The following is a 21080-nucleotide window of genomic DNA, read 5'->3' on the forward strand; positions in this document are numbered from 1 at the left end:
TGATCAGAAATTATTTGAGTTTTTTTTTAATTTAAAATTAAACACAAATAGTACTCGACGAGAACTGACTGCAGGATATGAATCCAGAGAGAATCCTGCCTCTTAAACTTTTAATTCATGTCAATGCTGTTTTTGTCATTATCGTAACTCAATTATCAGAATTTCAAACGTTTTCTAATTTTATTGCGGATATAGCTTTTAATAAGAGAATTTTAACGAAAATCTCCCAATACTGTTCACTTTAACAAAAAAATCACATTTTTACACTAAAAATTTAATCTTAAGCATTACCAATACACGTGGGAAACAAAGGTCGAAAATTCCTATTTAGAGAATCAGCATAAATCAGTATTTACAGATAGACTAACTCCCATCATCTGTTCTAACTTCTGAGTGAGTACACACAACAGTTTCTACCTACTCATCTTAACTCCACGTAAAACTCGATTATCTCCCCGATCAAGGACCCATTGCGCTAGCTCCGAGTTCCCAACTCCACCGGCGATGAATAAAATAACCAGCTTCCAAATCCCACTCAGTTAATTCACTGGTAAAGCTTATGGAACTTCATCAGAGGCAGTCCAAGCAATGAAAATCTTTGTTAGAGCTGTGCAGCCGTATTTCCCAAGAGAAGAGCGTCTTCCAGATGGAACAAGAGAGAAACTTCGGATCCATTTCATCCAATTTCAGAGGTTTGGGATTTTCCTGCCATGGTTCCTTTCAACGCTTATAGCTGGAGACTTTCATTTGAACAAGGGATGCAATTCCGGACAAGGATGAAGAATGAAGCAAAGCCACCTCTCAATTACAAGTGTGGAGGGATCGATATTCGACCATTTTTAAGATTAATATGGTCCTTCGGACCATCCAATTTATCCTGCAAAGGTGCACACACAACAAGCCAAGATATCAATTTACTGGTCATATATAAAAAACAACTTTCAGTCTCTAGTTTCCATTGAATTCTATGAATGTTAAATGTGAAAACTTACTATTAGGTATATCATTGAAAAGGTCTGATGTGTGAATTTCGTACAAACGGATGCTCAAGTAGCTTACTAGCTAACGGTCTCTCTGCAGGGTTCCTACGAAAGCACAAATGAAGGAAGTCCTTTCCTTCTGCAGATAATGTTTCTGGTATATCCGGGATGGTGTTTAGAACCTTGAACATAGCTTGAGGCTGGCAGAAGGAAGACAAGATGATGTTAAAAACTTCAAAAGCAACAAAGCTATTCTCGAACAGCATGAGGCCGGATTTGCATTGTACACGTGGAACTATGGGCAGTTGACAATATTCTGAAAAATCCGAAACCATGATGAACAAAACATGACAAGTTTCATCGTGAACTTACTCCTGTAAATTCACTCCACGGAGGTTTTCCATTGAACATCTCAACAATAGTACAACCCAAGCTCCATATATCAACGGCCAAAGCAAGATCAGGAGCAGCACTGTTCTGCATTGCAGCCCTTATCACCTGCATGAAACAAACTAGGCATTTATAATTTATATACAGTGCGTACAGGCCATCTATGAATTTGTAACGATGATGCGATCACCTCAGGAGCCATCCAGTATGGACTGCCCTTCAAAGAAAGATTGTACGATTGCCCATTGAGCTGAATGCAAAAGGTAAAGTTAAATATGAAACCGAGAAGAGTACTGCTGGGAGGCCTTGCAGAGTCACATGAATTGGATTGTTCAAAAATTGATTTGTCATGTTCATGTCAGGAGCCAAAGCAGAGTAAAGGTGTTTACGAAAATTAATTACTCACATGTTTTGCCACCCCAAAATCGGCAAGTTTAACAACGCCTGATGCATCAACAAGCAAATTTGCACCCTTAATATCCCTAGAATAATCATTGAAACGTCATCGTCAATAAAGCAAAGAAAGCTACAAGGGAATACAACATGATTCAGCAAATATGCACCCTTTATATCCCCAGAATAATCATCGAAACGTCATCAATAAAGCAAAGAAAGCTCTGAAGGAATGCAACAATGATTCTCCAAACGTTTTTCCCATTTTAACTGGCTGGTAAATATTAAGAATCTCTACAGTTTATATAAATCTCTTTGAAGAATAAGTGATGTCACAGTTATATAACTCTGCTACTCAAGCATCACTATCACCTGTGAATTGTCTTTGTTCTGTGCAAAAAAGCCAACCCAGAGAGGATATGGCGAGTAAAATTGCGAACTACAGATTCTGTCATAGCTCCAATATGGTCTTGGACGTATTTATTAATTGATCCAGGATGAACATATTCCAAATATATGTAAAAGTGATCTTCAGTCTGCATATGCATAAACAATGCTCCCCAATTTAGCCAAACGTTCAAATATTTTTAATAAACTTTCACATGTAAGAAAGATACTCACCATTTCACTACCATAATACTGCACAATATTTGGATGCTTTAGTGTGCGGAGGACTTTAATTTCCTGCAACGGGTAGCTAGTAAGAACAGTTCTAGAACATATTAAAGACGAACCAGAAACATAGAAGGCTACCGCAAAATGTCAGTAGCATAGTTGAGCGTAGCTGAAATGTCATTTGATCGAATGTGAAGAGATGCACTCAACAATACTGTTCATTGTGCAGGTGTGGCACATGAGGAGATGTACTATGAAGGTTTTTTACCTTCCATGTTACAGAAATAATCAACCAACTCATTTTTTTCCTATGATTGAAGCAGACACAGTGCTAGTGCATGTTACATGCAAAACTTTCCCTAATTCAGCAGTTTTGGTTGGTCCAGACAAACCTAAAGGTAGACAGCAATAAGCTACAACTGCTCTATGAATTGAAATTAGTAAAGGACTCCAGAAAAAGGACCTGCTCCAACTGCTTTATACATTCAGCAGCTTTAGGATCATCAGGAATGAGGTCAACTTCCTTCATCGCACACAAGGCCCCGGTTTCTCTGTCATATAATTAGAAAATTTTAACAAAGCTAAATTCAAAAGAACAAAACAAAATAATGGTCATTGCAGAACAAAGTCAAGAGAAAGTAGCACAAAGCTTCCGGGGACTAGCATACCGATTGGTTGCGAGATACACACTACCAAAGGTGCCGCGCCCAATAAGTTTTCCCTTCTGCCATTGACCTTTCATTGATGATAACGATAGAGCTTCTGCATTGTGGTGCATAACAGATTGCTGTGGTGGAGGTGGCAGAGGCAAAGGGTGGGCACTGACTTGACCACTACTTTCAGCCCTCTCTAAAGAAGGCAAAAGAAATGCATTTCCATTTGAACTTTTCTGGTTGAAGCGTGGACTTCGAGATGTAGGAGAATGGCTGGGACTATTAGAAGGTTTATTTGGTGATAATCTTGGAGGAAAGACATCCAGATTTTGATCGTGGGAAGCCCCAGAAGAAGTAAAAAAACTCCCAGCGGTGTTTGATCTCCTGGGGCTAACTGCAGGACTTGAAAAAGCACTTGTTGGAGCACTCCTGCTCATGTTGCAACTTTCATATTCGTGTGGCGTTCCCCTATGGCAGTTGCTTGAACAATTAACGGGTGAAGTGGGAGCAACAAGTATCGGATAACTATCGACAGTTTTCGATCTTTGGGGGCTAAAAGGATGGCTTGATATACCATTTGCCTGCGCTTTCCTAGAAAGAATATTCAGAGCCAAGTTATTAAAGAAACCCCCACCATTGTTAGCATCTTGGGAGAGTGCCCCTCGACGATTGTTCGAATAAGAACGCACTGGTGCTGGTGATCCTCCTGAGGTTGTGGCAACTTGACTAGAATAAGAACTCAGCGAACCGCCACCATTGTTAGCATCTTGGGAGAGTGCCCCCCGACGATTGTTTGAATAAAAACTCACTGCTGCTGCTGATCCTCCTGAGGTTGTGGCAACTTGACTTGAATAAGAACTCGGCGATGCCGATCCTGAGCTTGTGACAGCTTTACCTTTGACCTTCCTAGTAGTTCAAACGGTAAAAAACCACCCCAGCGCGGCATTTTAACAAACACATGGTAAGCACTTTATCAGATACCCACAAACAAAAAATTAATGAATTCTAAGGGCTTTCTTTTACCTGGGGCCAAGGAACCCATTTTTAGCAGATTCAGGTTTCCGGATCACGGGAGATTCAGGAAGGGGCAAGGGCTGCGGAGCCGGCGCAGAAGACCAGTGGTTTGGCTTGGACCCGTGACCCGGCGATCTTGACTTTTGGGTCGAATATTCCGGCGAAGTGGGCGAGGAGTAAGACTTCTCAGGGACGTTGAAATCCTGGTTGTTGATGTGGCGAAGCTTTCTTTGCCGGGTGAGCCGCCGCGGGCTCTGCTCGCAGCTGCCCCCACCACCACCACTGTCCTGTTTCGGAGCAGAAACAGAGCAACCAGCAGCTGAAGAAAAAACAGGGGAGGAGGAGGAGGTTGTAGCTCTGCTGGGTTTGTGATGAGAAAACGAAGTAGAAGGCATTTGGGCTTTCGAGAAAAGCACTTGTTGCAGAAGGCGAAGTTAAAAGCCGTCGTCTTGAACTTGAAGTATCTCAGAATCTCAGATTTCCAAATGTGAAGTTGCGGAAGCGGAAGCAGCTGCGTCGTTTCTCGCTCGCTTTGATCAAAAAATTTCGTTTGAATTAAAATTCAAACGTTTGGAATTTTTTATGGTCAATGACTGGGAAAAAACAAGTACTCGATATAATCCTGCGAATTGAATACATAATAATCTGATTAGGAGATGACTAAATGCGAGACTTTTGAGGCTGTCGTCGGTGGTGTTGGAGGGGTCGGGGAGTCCGATAAGAAGAAGACGACGACCCAACGAATAATGTGCGTGCGTGTTTACAGTGTCCAAGCACGCGACGACCTTCTCGTTTTCCCTTTTTTTATTTAATTTAATCTAAAATTTAATTTAATTTAATTAAGATTAATTAAATTTGAAAAGTACTAATATTGTTATCATTCGTTGCTGTTTTTGAAGGTAAATGTTTTTTAAGGAAGGAGGACGAAGAAAGTTGAAGATGTTGACCAAAGCTAAGATACGCCGTATGCGTACGGAAAGGCGTAGTTGAGTTGAGTTTGAGGAGCTGAGTAGAGGAGGACTTTGTCAACGTATTTGTCAAAAACGACTTCAATTTGATCATTTTGCAGTCCAGTTCATACCGTGTTAGGGTGTTTACTGGGTTCTCCTTTGACGTTTTTAACTTTTTGTGGAAACAGCCAAACTCATGTAGGAGAACAATTTATATAACACATGATTCGTAGTGATTTATTCGTGTCATGCTGGCTGTTTGCCGCTTTCTTACTCGTACATGAGCGACTCTTCTAATTATTGAGAGTAATTTACAATGTTGTCTTGTCTAAGATAATTTTTATGTGGCTCTGTGTTTTGAAATTTAAGTTGTAAGTTGGACTGCTTTAATGAGTTTTTGTCTTTAATTGTAAGAAAATTTGTTACGAGTTTCTGAGGAAAGCAAAAATATTTGTATTGAAAGGCAAGTTAATATAGTTTCTTTAAAGTGATATAAGCTCCCGTTCTAATTATAAAACTCAAATTAAAGTGGAAAAAAAAATATCACTTAAAGATAAACAAGCCTCAAAATTATTTTTTTTTCTGTCAAATCAGTGTCTGTTTTATCAAAATATCTTTTTTTTTTTTTGAATTTTTGAATAACCCTATGCTTTAAATGTTGGTCGAATCACCATTATGTAAGTCTCACATATATTCTTTTTTCGATAGGAAATAGACATTTAAGAAGAAAAATCACATAAGGCAAGCAAAGTTAAAAAAATCTCAAAACCAAGCAGACCGCGCCTAAAACAGTAGGAATTTGCCACAAAGGCAGGTTGTCCTTTTCTCATAATCTTGACTTTACCTTTTAGAGAATTTTTTTCACTAAGCACTTAAAATTTGTATAGAAAAAGTCCAATGTTGTGCCTGTAAAATAGGAGAGATTTTTAGTATGATCGGCACACGAGGTGGTACATCACATGTCATTATACAAATGGTGGGATATGTGTGTTAAAAAAATGTATAACTTAAAAAATAAAATTTTCTACCACTTACATAAAAACATATAATATACCACTCGTGTTTCTGTCGTAATAAAAAATTTCTCGTAAAATAGCTTAATGATGAGTACAATTGCTTGAAGCATCGTGAGAATTGCCAATAGGTTTAGTGTTGGAGTACCAAAACCTCATCGTCGTCAACCCGACCACGCAACACGCACCCCACCAAGGCAACTGAGGCAAACAACGGTGCATGACTTTATATACATTGATGCGATTCCGTGTCAAATTTTGGATTTGAATGCCAAGTAGATAAAATAGCCTCCTCCTCACTTTCTGTCGCTCTTAATCATAATATTGCTGGTCACTTGGTAGTCATCCTGCTGTGCTGTCGCGTCGGCTTTGGATTTGCTTATCATCCCCACCTAAAAAGGAGATTTTTACGGAATTCCTGCATATAAAATTTAACACAATTTTGTACAGATCACTTGTTTCTCGAGAAGAAGTGGGAAGCAAGTTCAATTTCATTTGATTAAATAATTTGAACAAACTTTAAAAGTTTACGCTTAACATTTTAACATACTAATGCTATCACTTGTAAAAAAAAATAATTTATTTTTCTTCGTTCACATATTCTTAGGAGTCGTTACTTATGCATGCCAAACTTTAATAATTCGTGTTATAGTACTAAAAAGAATACAAAGTTTTAAACAAATACGATTTAAATACAAGTTTGCCTTTGTTTGGGTATCTTTGTGTAATTTTAGGATACTTCTTTCCGTTTGGATTCCAACAATAACAAATGATTTGGGTTCTAGGGGACCAAGATATATGGGCCATTACGATCCAACATTGGCCATCCGTACCCCAATATGAAAAATCATTTCATTTTGATCCAAGTTATATGGGCCGTTAGAACAATTTGCCTTTCCTTTTGCACTCAATTTCAGAAAAAATAAAAACGTTTTTTTTTCATTTACACTATGTTTGGATGAAGAATTTAAGATTACTAAGAAATTTTAAAATGATGGAAATTGAAACGATGAGATTTTATTTTCTAGAATTTGCGAATTTTCTTGTTTGGTAAACATAAAAGAACAATGGAATTGAATACGAAAATTGTTATTTTGAAACTCTCATTTATAGAAATTGGGAAATAACATCTATTTGCATGGAATTTAAACTTGGGAATTAGAGGTCCCAAATTCCAAGTTTTTTTTTTCCACTCGGAAATTCTAAATTTCTATGTTTATGTATCACAACAAGGGAATTGGTGCATGTTAATTTACAAATTCCGATTTTTATTCAAATTCCAAGTTTATTTGCCGTATCCAAACATAGTTAGGAATATTGCTCAAACCAAAAAGAGTATTAATAAAAATAAAATTAAACAATTAAATAATAAAAGTATTGAGATATCGGCCAACACCAGTATTCATTATAATAATGATTAAACTAATAAAAAAACATTAATAATTAATTTTGACAGCAATTTTCTTGCTGTCAATTTAGGTCATTGCCACATTAGAATTGACATTTTGGTTGAAGAACATTAGTGTGACTTTTTTTTTTTTTTACTGTTATAACTTATGTGGACATTTTGACATCTCCTTTAGAGATGCTCTTAGGCAAGCGAATAGTGAAACTGGATGACTTAGTTTCCATTAGAATTTCCGTTCAAAAAATCCCCATTTTTCTATTGATTTAATTGTACAACTAAAATCAAGGGTTTTGTGCATGTACAAATGGATGTTCAAGTAGCTCGGCAGCCGATGGTCTCTTGGCAGGGTCCCTCCGAAAGCACCAATGGAGGAAGTCCTTTCCTTCTGCAGACAATGTTTCTGGAATATCTGGGATTCTGTTCAGCATCTTGAACATAACTTGAGGCTGACAGATTCAAGACAAGAAGATGTTAAAAACCAATAAACATGATCTGACTCACACAGACTCCTCTTCCGTCTAGTCATCCTGTACGCGCATAGATTGGCTGCATATTTATGCGTACAGGATGACTAGAGAGATCATCGTATTACAACATCCTAGAAATCATTTTATCATTTACTTACTCCTGTACATTCACTCCAAGGAGGTTTTCCAGTGAACATCTCAATGATGGTACAACCCAAGCTCCATATATCAACGGCCAAAGATAAATCAGGATCCGCGTTGTTCTGCATTGCAGTCCTTATGACCTGCACGAAAACAAACGAGGCGTCTGTAATCTATATGCGATGTATATGCCATCTGAAATGTATAGATAAAGATAGTGCAATTACCTCAGGAGCCATCCAGTTCAGACTGCCCTTCAACGAAACTTTATCTGATTGCCTGTTGAGCTGAATTGCATCAAACAAGTTGATTATTCAAAAATAATTTCTTCAAGAAATTATGTTTACAGACATTAAACATGATATGCGTTTGCTGAATTAATTACTTACGTGTTTTGCAATCCCAAAATTGACAATTTTAACAACTCCTGATGCATCAAGACGCAAATTTGCACCCCTTATATCCCTAGAACAATCACCGAATCGGAACTTCATTCACTAAAGAAAAGTACGCTTATGATCAAGCAAGAATGCAACATGATGCTAATAAAATAGCACTGTATGAAGTAGGAAGCATTATTCTCACCTGTGAATTGTCTTCGTGCCATGCAGAAAGGCCAGCCCGGAGAGGATGTGGCGAGTGAAATTGCGAACTACAGATTCCGTCATAGCTCCAATATGGTCTTGGACATATTTATCAATGGCTCCGGGCCGAATATAAACGTACTCCAGATATGTGCAGAAGTGATTATCAATCTGCATTTGGGTAAAGAATACTCCCCAAGTTGAGTAAAACTGGCACAGATTAGTTTTCAGTAAATGTTCACATGTCAGAAAGATACTCACTACTTCGCTACCATAGTACTGCACAATATTCGGATGCTTCAGTGTTCGGAGGATTTTAATTTCCTGCAAAATATTCGGTCGGTCCAGGTAAACCTAAAATGAAGGCAGATATACAAATAACTGCAACTCCCATGTGAATTTACAAAAAGGAAAAAAAAAAAAAAAAAAAAGAAAAAGAAAAAAAGGGACTCCAGAAATGGACCTGCTCCAATTGCTTTACACATTCTGCAGATTTAGGATCGTCAGGAATGAGATCAACTTCCTTCATTGCGCACAATGCCCCGGTCTCTCTGTCATATGACTGTAAATTGTTAACATGTTCAAAACAAACTGTCAAATTGTCAATGCAGAACAAAGCTCATAGAGATTAAAATACCGGTTGGTTGCGAGATATACACTGCCTAAGGTACCCCTGCCAATAAGTTTTCCCTTCTTCCATTGTCCTTTAATAGATGATACTGGTAAAATTTCGGCATTGTTATGCATGGTAGATGACTGTGGTGGAGGAGGCAGAGGCAAAGGGTGAGCATTGACACGACTACCACTCTCTGTGACTGCAGTTCCATTTGAACCCTTTGGGTTGAAGCATTGGCTTCGAGATGGGGGGCTGTGAAGAGGAGAATGACCAAGACTACGTGATTGTCCCTTTGGTGATAACCTCGAAGGGAATGAATTCTGATAGTGATCTTGGGGACCCCCAAAAGAAGGTAAAGGATCTGCGGCTGCGTTTGTTCTTCGGGGGCTAACTGCAGGACTATAAAAACCATCCACAGTGTTTGATCTTTGTAGGCTAAAAGTATGGCTTGAGATATCATTTGCCTGAGTTTTCGTCGGGAGACAAAAGTTAAAACAACCCCCACGAGAATTTTCATCTGGATGAATGCAGCCTGAGTAAGAAGTCAGCGGTCCTGATATGGAGGCTGTGGCAACTTGATTTTCGTCATGACTTCACACAGCAAAACACCAACCCTTGTGTAAGAACACATAGTAAACATTCACAAATACCCACAAACAAGAAGAACGTGATGAATTTTAAGATTGACATAAAAAGGCTTCTACTTTACCCTTGTTTAGGAACCGCGTCCGGTCTCTGAATCAGGGAAGATTCTGGAAGGGGCAAGGGTTGTGGAGCAGCACCAGCAACACCCCAATCCAGAGAATGTGACTTTCCGATTGAAAATTCAGGGAAAGTGGCCGAGGCGGGAGAACCCAATTCCGGGTTGCTGTGGTGGAGCTTCCGCCTTGGGCTCTGCTCACAGCAGCAGCCACCACTGCACCGTTTCGAACCTGAAACACAGAAGAAAGTAGAAGAAGACATCTGGTTTATTGAGAAATCAAATGTTGTTGTTGCTGTTGTTGGTTGTTACTGTTGTTTGCTATTCAAGTTAAATTTAAAGACTTTGAATTTCACTCGTGATTAGTTCACTTTGTTCGTTGAATTGAATTAAAAAATATGGAGTTATGGTCAATTGCAGTCGGCGGTAAAAAGACTGACTGAGGTTGTCGATGCCCTTCTGGGTCGTCTTCTTTTAAAATTTTGGTTACCTTTTACCCGCTATCTCAACGGTCTTTAGTCTTTACCCACGTTTTTTACTTTCATTCTTTGTGTGGTCAACAATGCTTCAGAAAAAAGGGTGACATTTTCCAAAAAAATAAGAAAAAAGGGTAGCGTGTTGTGGAAGAGAGAAACTGTTATAACTAACAATGTCATGTTATTATACAATGTCTTGGTCGTAAGAATTTTTTTTAGAAGGATCACCTGCTTTGATGCACAGTTGGATATGGTCAAGTAAATTAAACAACAAGGCTTAAATCAATAATCAATTGACTGCATTGTTTTTCTAATTTCCATTATTCAACTAATAGGTTTTAATAGTGCGGATTGACTAAGTTCTAAATGAAAACAGAGGAAGATGTTGTTTTATTGAAGAAGCTAAAGGTTGTGAAGGTGAGGAGCTTTTGGTTTGGTGAGATTTTGTTATTAATTGTTCTTGCGACTAATAACATAACACGAAATAAATATATACAATGAATTAAATTCCTGACTCAATTATTGAGACTAAACATCGAACCGAATGTGTGCAATCCCATTCAATTGTTGAGACTTGGGACCACAATTAATAATAAAACTGCACCAAACCAAATTGAATTCCAAGAGACCTGACATGTGATTATAAAAACAACGGTTATGGCAGTTTACTCAAAATTTTAATTAAGAAAAGACTGTCATGTCTAATTTTCAGTTGGATTAATAATAGATTTGAAGGTCCAAATATTTACAATTGAGGCCCAAAGGCCCAAACTCACTACGTCCCGGAGGGAACCATATTTTTGCTTGGAAGAAATTTTTTCAAAGGCCCAAACCCGGTTCGGCAGCTTCACTACTTAACACAGTGAAAAAGACGAAAATAAGCCTTTCCAAATGTTTTCTTCTTCCCTTATTTTTCTCATTTGCACCATAAAATATTAAAAAAATATTTAATATTCATTTTGAGTATGTTCTCATTCTATCCGGATGCCAATTCTCAACCAACACGATCCTTTTTGAATTCTTTTTTAGTGACGATTTTAAAGATTTATAAATTGTATCTATTTATCGTACATTGTACGATCAATTTTTATCAAATAATATTTGTGTTTGATTTTAAATAAAAATAATTAAAATAATTACGATAAAAGAATACGATTCACCGATTATGAAATTCTATTAAAGAGGATCCGAATTCAATTCTCAAGATCAGTGGCATGAAGCAGCCTATTAATAATCCAGAAAACATTAACCCCGCCGAAATCGCATATAACCAGACTGTCAGAAACTCTGAGAAAACCGGCCAAAATTCAACCGCATGACCGCGATCATCATACACTTATGAAGGCGCTTCGTCGTCTACTCTCAATCAGCAAGCCAAGTCCCTCACTGTTGTTCTCCCAAAGGCTCTCCCTGTTCTCTTCAGCCACTAACCCTAGTTTTTCGAATTCCTTCTCATCCTCCGACGACGGCGACGAAGAAGAAGGCAGCGGCATTTACCGAAACAAACTCAAGTTCCAGCGTCCGAGAGCAATCACGCGGCGCCGTTGGGAGGAGAATTTGAATTTGGGGAACTCTGGTAGCTTTATCGGTACCGTGACTCATCCCCTTCGGGTCGTGAACAACAACGGCGGCCCCTTTGGAGTTCACACCGGCCTTCGCGTCAGAAACTCCCCGAAATCTGAGAGCAGTTTTTGGTCAGTTAAACTATCAATTTCTTTTCTTGCTGGCTTTAATGAAATCAAAATATCTCTGTTGGAATTGCAATTCAAAGTACTATTTCTTGGAACATATGGGCAACTCGAACCGGTTACAAACTTTTAACAAATAATTGAGGCGCGAAACGGACAGTAAATGGCACTAGATCGTGGTTGATATACGGCTCAATGTCTGTTTAGCGTTCATCTAGTTCGGTTTTTTATTAAAAGTTTGTAATCGGTTGTGTTTGTGCATATTACACTAACGGTCCATTTTGGAAGCATTTATGCTCATACGCGCTTTTAGTAGAGGCATGGAGGATTAAAAGGCACTAGTAACTGGGTGACCCATTTGCCATTAGTGCAAGACTAGTAATTTATGTGGCTCCCCTATTTGAAAATACTGTCTTAGGGATGAACTTAATTGTACAATTTGTGATGAAAGGTTTCATCTTTGTTATAGTTGTGGCCAATACTTTTATTTAGGTTTACGTCTTTACGGTGTTTGATTCCAATTTTAGAAGTTTGATGGTACATTCAGTTGTATTGGAAACACGGAGGAGTTGGTCCCCAAATGTTCATCTTTGTTCGTGATACATGCTTTTGTGTTGAAGTTCTTGATGGGATGTTTTGAAACCTAGCAATCTCATGCAGAATTTCTGAACAGGATATTGCTGAAGATGTGGGAGGAGATGGCAGAATTGTCCGTCAAACATTTGAAACCGAATGATTTTATTTATGTCTCTGGCCGTTTAGGTTCTTACACGAAGGTTGATCAGAATGGGAATTTGAGTATGCGTTATAAGGTAGAACCTTTTCAACGTTTTTTTATTCCTGTTTCACGAATTTGAACAATGATCATTGGATTTTCGTCATAGTTAGACGTGAAGGAGTTGAATTACGTATCACAACATGGACACAGATTGAGCTCCAAAAATCACAAGGAACCACAATGCATTGAAGGTACTGCATGTTACAATGTCTCATGAACTGTTGCTTGCTATCTTGCAATGTGGTTGGATTTTATGTTGCCGAGCTTTTTATATGCTTTCGTTCAATGTTTAATCCTCCTAACTTTAGGTGGAGGTGATTTGGACAAGTATAAGGATCGCCTTCACTTGTGGCAAGTGTTTTTTAGCAATCCATATGAATGGTGGGATAACAGGGAAGGTAAGAAGAATCCGAGACAACCAGATTTCAAGCACAAGGATACGGGCGAAGCCCTCTGGCTGTCGCGAAATGATCCTCCGTGGATTGAAAAACAACTCCAGTTGCTTGATGAGAGAATGCCAAAACAAAGACACGGTGAACGACGTTCCTGTGTGTCAGAGTGGCAGTACGATGAGTAGGTGCAGGCCTTGAAGTAACAGATTGTTGTATTGGGGCCTTACGACATGCTTCTACCAAAGATGGAGCGAATATTTGAGTTTACGATATTCGGATACAATTCGATTGTGCAGTAGGTGCTTTAGTTAATCAGATGGTGCCTATTGTAGAAGCATCTCCAGTTTCCTGATTTGCTTCGAATGTTGTGTTTTAATCTTTTCTCCAGTTTACTGAATGTACTCATTAGCATATTATGGAAGAATGCATACAAGAAAGAATAGGGTGCACCGCACATTAGAACGGGCCCTTGTTAAAATTTTACCGGAAATTTCAATCCAGTCAAAAGAGAAAAGAGCACCACACACCCAAATTAAATAAAAAAGTATACGATCATTCTCAAAGTGAGTCAAAAATTACCTAAAAGTGAGACAAAAATTAGTAAGATGTGCACATGAAGTTAAATTAGCATTAATATATATGCCTAGCTCGGGAGTCACCACACTGTCCTGTCCACATTATTATGAAGAAGAAAAATAAGCAAATGAAACAAATCTCCCAATTGTAATACTGCTCTGTCCTCATCCTCACCACAAACCACAACACTCATGCATTGTTTTCAAGTTTTTTAACCTCCGAATCCTTTTGGCAACTACTCCAGAACAATACAATGATCAACATAAAGGTGCTTTAAGCTAATCAACTTTCCCATGTTATCAGGTAGTTTTTTCAAGTGAATGACATTTATAAAGGCGCAAGGTATACAAAGTGTACAACTCACATATCCTCAAATGATAATTGCGTGACAAATCAAGATGCCTCAAATATACCAATTCACCAATTTTTTTTGGTATTCCACGGATGAAATTGCCATTCAAATTTATTGTCCTAAGACACTTCAGTTGCAAAATGAAATTTGAGTCTATCGTATCAATGGATGAATTAAGAGTTGTGACCGTATGTAGATTTTTGCAATCGTAATATGCCTTAGAAGGTAGGAGTGGCTCATAAAGTTTCAACCTTAAGGTCAAGAGGCGAACCTTTTCATCCAAAACCTCTATTTCATTGCCAAGACCCTCAGCCTCTCGATAATCAAATATTCGTTCTTGGTTAGAGATTGCACAAAATTATGAACAACATCATGCATTTTGCAACCTATAATTTTATCACTCACACTATCTTTCTTCAAATCTTGAAAAACAGATCGTGCTACTAATTTATCAAAAAATGCTTCACCAATTTCTCCGTTATCCTTATTCCCTTTTGAATTAAGATTATCTTGTGTCATCCAAAGATTAATCAAATACTTTCTCTTAAACTTAAAATCTTGAGGAAAACCAGCATAATACAAAAGTCAACATTTGACTAGTGGGGCCAAATAATAATAACTTAGTAATAATGGTTGGAAAACTTTTTGCTCAATCTCTTCTCAATCCCATATCTTACTGTTCAATACTCCTAACCATTCCCTCTTTGTTCTCTTATTGTGCATGAGACTGCCTAAAGCTTTTGCAACAAGAGGCAAACCCTTACATTTTTCTACAATTTTTTTACTAATATTTTCAAACGCCTTATACTCATCTACTTCTCTATCAGCAAACACCATGTGATTGAAGATTGATAAACAATCTCCTTCACTCAACTCTTCCAAATTAATCATATCACTTGTTGCTCTTATCATCTCAACAATCTCATGCTTGTGGTAACCAATATTCTACTACCATGAGCACCACTTTGAATTAGTGATGCCCTTAATCGTTTCCACTTTTCATTGTCGTAGCTCCACACATTATATAGGATAAGGAGAAACCTTTTGCCCTAGGTAGATCTTAACATGCATTGCAAGTCATAGTCCAACTCATTTGAAATTGGGGGGCCAGCACCGCTTATGGATTTGGCAATCTTAATCTCATCAAAAGGCCCCACACTCTCTTATCAAAATAAGCTTTAACCTTGCCATCATTATAAACTAGTTGGGTTAGAGTTGCCATTCCTCCCATCCCTTGAATAGGGATGATAAGGATGTTGGAACCTATTGGAATCTATACTTATCTCATTAGGATTTTAAGTTTGGCTGAAATTGGAATCAGTTAGAATTAATATTTGAATAAGTTTTTTTCCTTTAAAGTAGAACAATAAAGTTAAACATGGGCGTGCAATTTTGCCAAGTAGTTTCTGTGATAGGTGGAAACGGTTGTGGTTACACGTCTATAAAATGGTTTAGTCCTTGCTCAAGAGGAACACGTTCTTTTAGTAACTAGCCCTATTCTAGTGAGAACATAAGGTCCCCATCGAGTAGAAGACTCTTCCTCGATCATTCAGTAATAGCTTCATCAGATTTGCGTGCTCTTCGTCCCCTGTATTAGGTTGTAATCTATGCATGTGGCTAACCATAAATTCAAACAAAGGAGCCCCCTCCGATCACTCAACAACTCTGTTATCAGAATGTCTTTTTTCTTTTCTCGATCAAATACCTCTGACATGACGACAAAGACGAAGTCTTCTGTCTGTCGTTCAAGTAATTGTTGAATGCCTCGTTCTATGTGTTGAAACTCATACTTTTTTTCTTTGCTCATTAATGGCACTTGGCGTACCATTCAGATATTTTATCTTAAGTGCAATGTCATGACGGGGAATTGAGCGCCAATGGTGGTGGCTTAAAGTTAGTTAGAAAAAGTATCTTCAAGGAGACAAAACAGATGGAGCAGAAACTTGATTCTGGAGATGTACATATGTCATTCATTTCGTTCTGGATTCTGTTAGCTCGTCGATTATGTCTTCATCATCGAGATTTTACTGAGGTTCCATCGCATTGCATCACCGGATGAAAATGATCCCATATCCTGGATGTTACCTGTCTGGTGTGACATGCGGTTGCTTGACGAAATTCTTCGACGGTTGCAAACAAAGATATCACTTTATCAGTTATTATGCGATGAGGTTGCAAAAATAAATTGGATTGTTGGGCTGATAGTTCTGTAAATGCATGTCAAGTCTGATAGTTCTGTTAAAATTATATCATAAATTAATTTATATTTAAGTTGGTACGGTTTGGTTTCAATTAATTTTTGAGAAGTAAAAAACGGAACCGAAATCCGGCTAAACCGGTTTGGTTTCTTGACCGGTTTAAGTTTTTCAATCAACACAATTTTTTAATCCTTTTTTTTAAACGTTCGATTCATGGTTTGGCGGTTTTTATGCCCACCCCTGCTTAAGGGTACATCCTCTTTTCAGCTTTAATGATACTCATTCAAATTTAAATGCTTCAAAAATGGTTTAAGAATATGCGGAGATTTCTTGCTCATATTGTACGGCACCTCCACACCCAAAGGCAAATTAGTAACGCTATTCGATGCTCCCGGCCCTCCATAGAATGCAAAATGGTTTAAGAATATGCGGAGATTTCTTACTCATATTGTACAACACCTCCACACCCGAGGGAAGAGATTATCTTCGGATCTTTCCCACCAAATTCACCTAATTCATTAATCCAGATCTTTGAAATTTGATTCAGCGGCTACAAACATAAGGTCTATTTAAAAGATAATAATTTTAACTGTTAGATCAAATTTCAAATGTCCGGATTAATTAATTGGGTGGCTTTGGTACGAGAGATTTGGAGCCACACGACACCCAAGGCAAATTAGTAACGCTATTCGATGCTCCTAGCCCCTCTATGCAATAAAAAATGGTTTAAGAATATTATTAACTTTCTCCCCATTATATAAGAGTTCATGTGTCACTGTATGATAATATCATTTATTTTCTTTTTTACAAAAACTTATAACTTGCAACCCTCACATTCTACCAACAGAGGAAGTCTTGAATTTCTGGTAAGCTTCTTACTTACTTACTTACTTGAGTGTTGGGGTTTGTAATTTGTAAATTTTAATTTGATTTTGTTAAATTGATATATTGCAAAAGTTTTAATTGATTGTCAATTTTCTTTTAATTATGATTATTGTGAATTGGTAATATTATCGATGCATATGTTATTTTGGGTTAATATTACACTTTGTGTGTGTGAACAATTTCATTTTATTTTTCAGTTTTTATTTTATTAAGGAGTGTGATTAATTTTTAAAATTTTAAAAAGAGTATGAAATAATGATTGTGGAACAATTTCTCTTAAAAATAAGTGCATAATTACATAACTACTGTTTGTGCTCCTTGTGTAAATATTGTGTATCAAAAGTGAGGGTAAAATAGGAACAAGAGGATTGTCATTTTCTCAAAAGATACAAAATTACTATGTTGCCCTCATTATGTAAGTATTGTGTATCAAAAGTAAGGGCAAAATAGGAAAAAGTGACAAAAAGTGACAAGGAGGGTTCTCTTAATAATAGTATAGATTATGTTTTTGTTAGTAGTTTTGTGGAAACTATCCGTTTATATATTTTTTTTAAACATTTGTAAGAGATCTCTCCTCACATGAAATCCTCGCTTAGCCACTGGATTAGTCATTAGTTTTTTTATGGAGAAATTAGGTTATGATCCATCATTTTTCTATTCCATTAATTGTAACCTTATTCCTTTTCAAATTTTGATCAAGGCACTTTGTTTTTTATCCATGTTATTATTTCATTAATAAAATATTTACATGTTAGCATCTGTAAATTTAATAATTTGTTCTTCAATCAAAGTTCAAATTAGTAAAGTTTCAGTCTAAGATTTTGGTCAACTAGGGATTGGAACCAAAAATTGACTTTTTTAATTCTTAAAAATTAAGCAAGAACTAATTGGATTGGAAGGAATCAACTACCTCCATAACTCATCTATATTTATGGGTAATGGTAGAAATACTAAATTTTTAAATCAAATTTTGTAAACCAAATGATAATAATGTGGATGTTGATAATTGAATTATTACTTTGATTAATGTGCTTGTTTTCTATTGGTGACACGTCATTTGATTTACAAATTTGGTTTAAAAATTTGTCTACCCTAACATTATCCTTTTATATTTGCTAGAATAGTACTATAGTTATCCTGATCAGTAATATGATAGCAAAATGATGAAGATTTGTTGATTGTTATGATGGTAACTCAGTAATATGTAATAATCATCATTCTCTTGTATTACAATCACAACGGCATATCATTATCAGGAGCTGGGAAATGGAAACAAGCAATGAAACTGCTCCGAACGACATAGAAAACCAGTACACCCCATTAGCAGATTCGATGAGAAAAGAGTTCACCACCCTGTCTCCCATGTCCTCTTCATGTTGTATCTACAGAGTTCCTGAGCGTATACGGTGTGTGAATGAAAAGCTATACACGCCTCAGGCTGTCTCGATAGGCCCGCTTCACCATGGCAGGAAAGGCTTAAACCCCACACTGGACGAGCACAAACAGAGATACCTGAAAGATTTTATGGATCGGACCAAAGTAAGCCTGGAGGACCATATAAAGACAATAAAGGACCAAGAAGAGAGGTTGAGATGTTGTTATGCAGAACCTATTAAGTATAGTAGTGATGAATTTGTAAGAATCATTCTAGTGGATGCCGCATTCACTATCGAGGTCCTATTGAAGGACAGATACGATGAATTCGTCGACGAAAATGATCGCATATTTAACAGGCCATGGATGTTACAGGACATATTGAAAGATATGTGGTTGATTGAAAATCAGCTGCCATTGTTCATTCTTAAGGATCTTTTTGAAGCATGCAAAACTTCACTCCCTTCTAGTTCTCACAACATTACTTCAATAATTAGTCTTTCTTTAGAGTTCTTCGAAGTTCTACTGCGGGTGAAGAAATTAGATGACAACATGGAGACTTATAAATCAGTGGCACATTTTGTTGATCTTTTCAAAAGAGTTTTTGAAATCCCTCTTCAACGAAAAGCCGGAGGGAAACTCAAATCTCCTAACATACCCAGCTTGACGGAGCTACACCAGGTCGGAGTCAGGTTTAAGGCGGGGCGAAACGAAAATATATTTGGCATAGAATTCAGTACTTCCAATGGGACTCTGACAATCCCAAGAATTGCAATAGGGTTTGAAACTGGAATAATCAGAAACGTCCTTGCCTTTGAACAATGCCATTTGTCGAACAATGCTAATGCTACTTCATACATGAGTTCTTACGCATTCTTCATGGGAGGTTTGGTGAAAACCACAAAGGATGTAGAGTTGCTTGTTGAGTACCAAATCGCAAAAGTTGAGAACGTAAGTGACACAAGCGAGGGGTCTGCTCCATTAAACGCCATTTCCACTGGGGTTGTTCCAAACGTTCTTAACTTCTATTATGATACTATTTGTGAGGACCTGAACAACTACTGCAGCAAGCCGTGGCACAAATGGAAGGCAAATTTGAAACAAAATTATTTCAACACACCTTGGACCTCTATTTCTGTCATTGCAGCTGTTGTTCTCCTCATACTTACTCTCGTACAGACTGTGTTCTCCATAATCTCTGTTACGTAACCTTCAAAGCGTAAGTCTGCAGCTTCACCCATTTCTACCAAATACACTCACATTTCACAAAGAAAGCATATAATAATTTCTCTTCTGACAATAACATCTTGCAGTAGACTCATCTCTTTTTTTATATTCATTAACATGCGCCCTCTCTGTGGCAGGAACTTGTGGGTTTTCTAAAATCAGAGAGGATATATGGGAGCAAGCTTGGGGTACTCCTTCGAATTTAAGACCTCGGCATAGAAGGGATCCTAGAAAAGCCTGTGAGCGCATGCATTTAAAAATTAAAATTTTAAGTTGTGTATCTGTACAGAAACAGAAGGACGTGATGAAGGTTGTTAGAAGAGCTTTTCAAAGTCTGAATTATCAAATTGTTGATATGTAATTAATGTATCAAATACTTGTTCAAACTTTCACAGTGAAGGAATTCAAACTTCAGTTTTCAAACTGTAGGTTTTTCCTACCAGTACCAGATATAGACACTTCCCTCCTTACTTCAATATTTTAACTGGCCCGACACCATTCGGGCTGGTGGTCGAGACAAAATATTGAGATATTGAAATCCCAAGAAACAGCGAAAGACCCAAAACATGGATGTTTCTCAAGGAACTATTATTTGCAAACTGAATGGATATGATCCCAACAGCAGCTGCAGATAAGAGGAAACAAAGGCGAACACTTTTCTGTGACAGAATGATGTTGAATAAGAAGAGTATCCAAGATAACTCTAATGATCCCAAGAAGAAGAAAATAGAACACACTCTTAAAGAAAGCTCACAAAACAAACTAATTAGCAAAGCTTTTCTTATTTAGCTCTAGGCTTTGTTTTTCCTTGGATGATTTACAATGCTTGAGAACTTGGGTATTTATAGCAAACCAAATGATTAAACTAAGATTATTTATTACCACATAAAACACATTAATTGCACCTAATAATTTTTATTCAACCATACCTAACATTGCCTAACTTTCCTTGCCTAACTTTGACATTGATTTTCAACACTCCCCCTCAATGTCAGCTTTCATTCTTTGCACTGTGCTGAGCAGACAGCGAAAATTTTCGAGCTTGCCTGTACTTAAACTTTTTGTGAACAAGTCCGCAACTTGATCATTCGTCTTGACTTGTCTCATCTCAATCTTTTCTTGTAGAACCTTTTCTCTGATAAAGTGGTAGTGCACTTCCACATGTTTAGTTCTTGCATGAAAGACTGGATTTTCCGCCAAGCGAATGGCC

The 21080-nt window shown here is 37.4% G+C and overlaps 4 protein-coding genes and 1 pseudogene across 5 annotated transcripts; 2 read left to right on the top strand and 3 right to left on the bottom strand.

Moving 5' to 3' along the window:
• Window positions 1-258: 258 nt before the first annotated feature.
• LOC137734018 (mitogen-activated protein kinase kinase kinase 5) lies at window positions 259-5211 on the bottom strand. Of its 2 annotated transcripts, none has more exons than XR_015956838.1 (10): window positions 4055-5211; window positions 3047-3937; window positions 2842-2929; window positions 2385-2447; window positions 2136-2299; window positions 1777-1852; window positions 1561-1620; window positions 1353-1492; window positions 993-1180; window positions 259-877 (listed from the first exon to the last, which is right to left on the bottom strand). XR_015956838.1 is itself a non-coding variant. In XM_068473263.2 (10 exons), exons 1-9 carry the CDS (start codon window positions 4438-4440, stop codon window positions 1004-1006), a joined length of 2031 nt encoding a protein of 676 aa, XP_068329364.1. In that variant the 5' UTR covers window positions 4441-5211; the 3' UTR covers window positions 259-877; window positions 993-1003. The 2 variants fall into 2 exon arrangements, 1 of the variants encoding a protein (XP_068329364.1); XM_068473263.2 differs by having other exon boundaries at window positions 1353-1478.
• Window positions 5212-7615: 2404 nt separating this feature from the next.
• Window positions 7616-10410, bottom strand: LOC137748187 (mitogen-activated protein kinase kinase kinase 5). Its single transcript, XM_068488295.2, has 9 exons — window positions 9934-10410; window positions 9246-9815; window positions 9072-9159; window positions 8870-8932; window positions 8610-8779; window positions 8414-8489; window positions 8252-8311; window positions 8042-8167; window positions 7616-7862 (listed from the first exon to the last, which is right to left on the bottom strand). The coding sequence occupies exons 1-9, from the start codon at window positions 10185-10187 to the stop codon at window positions 7698-7700; spliced, it is 1572 nt and encodes a 523-aa protein (XP_068344396.1). The 5' UTR covers window positions 10188-10410; the 3' UTR covers window positions 7616-7697.
• A 1188-nt stretch (window positions 10411-11598) lies between these two features.
• On the top strand, window positions 11599-13748 carry OSB1 (Primosome PriB/single-strand DNA-binding protein). Its single transcript, XM_068473300.2, has 4 exons — window positions 11599-12094; window positions 12762-12900; window positions 12973-13057; window positions 13175-13748. The coding sequence occupies exons 1-4, from the start codon at window positions 11739-11741 to the stop codon at window positions 13441-13443; spliced, it is 849 nt and encodes a 282-aa protein (XP_068329401.1). The 5' UTR covers window positions 11599-11738; the 3' UTR covers window positions 13444-13748.
• A 321-nt stretch (window positions 13749-14069) lies between these two features.
• Window positions 14070-21080, bottom strand: part of LOC137748153 (putative disease resistance protein RGA4) — an 11085-nt pseudogene continuing 4074 nt past the window's right edge.
• On the top strand, window positions 17175-20293 carry LOC137734028 (UPF0481 protein At3g47200-like). The gene is made up of 3 exons (XM_068473275.2): window positions 17175-17250; window positions 18526-19862; window positions 20008-20293. Exon 2 carries the CDS (start codon window positions 18536-18538, stop codon window positions 19850-19852), a length of 1317 nt encoding a protein of 438 aa, XP_068329376.1. The 5' UTR covers window positions 17175-17250; window positions 18526-18535; the 3' UTR covers window positions 19853-19862; window positions 20008-20293.

The sequence above is a fragment of the Pyrus communis genome, chromosome 15 (genome assembly GCF_041283825.1).
Source record: "Pyrus communis isolate YQ-2024b chromosome 15, ASM4128382v1, whole genome shotgun sequence".
In the NCBI taxonomy this organism is placed as follows: Eukaryota; Viridiplantae; Streptophyta; class Magnoliopsida; order Rosales; family Rosaceae; genus Pyrus; species Pyrus communis.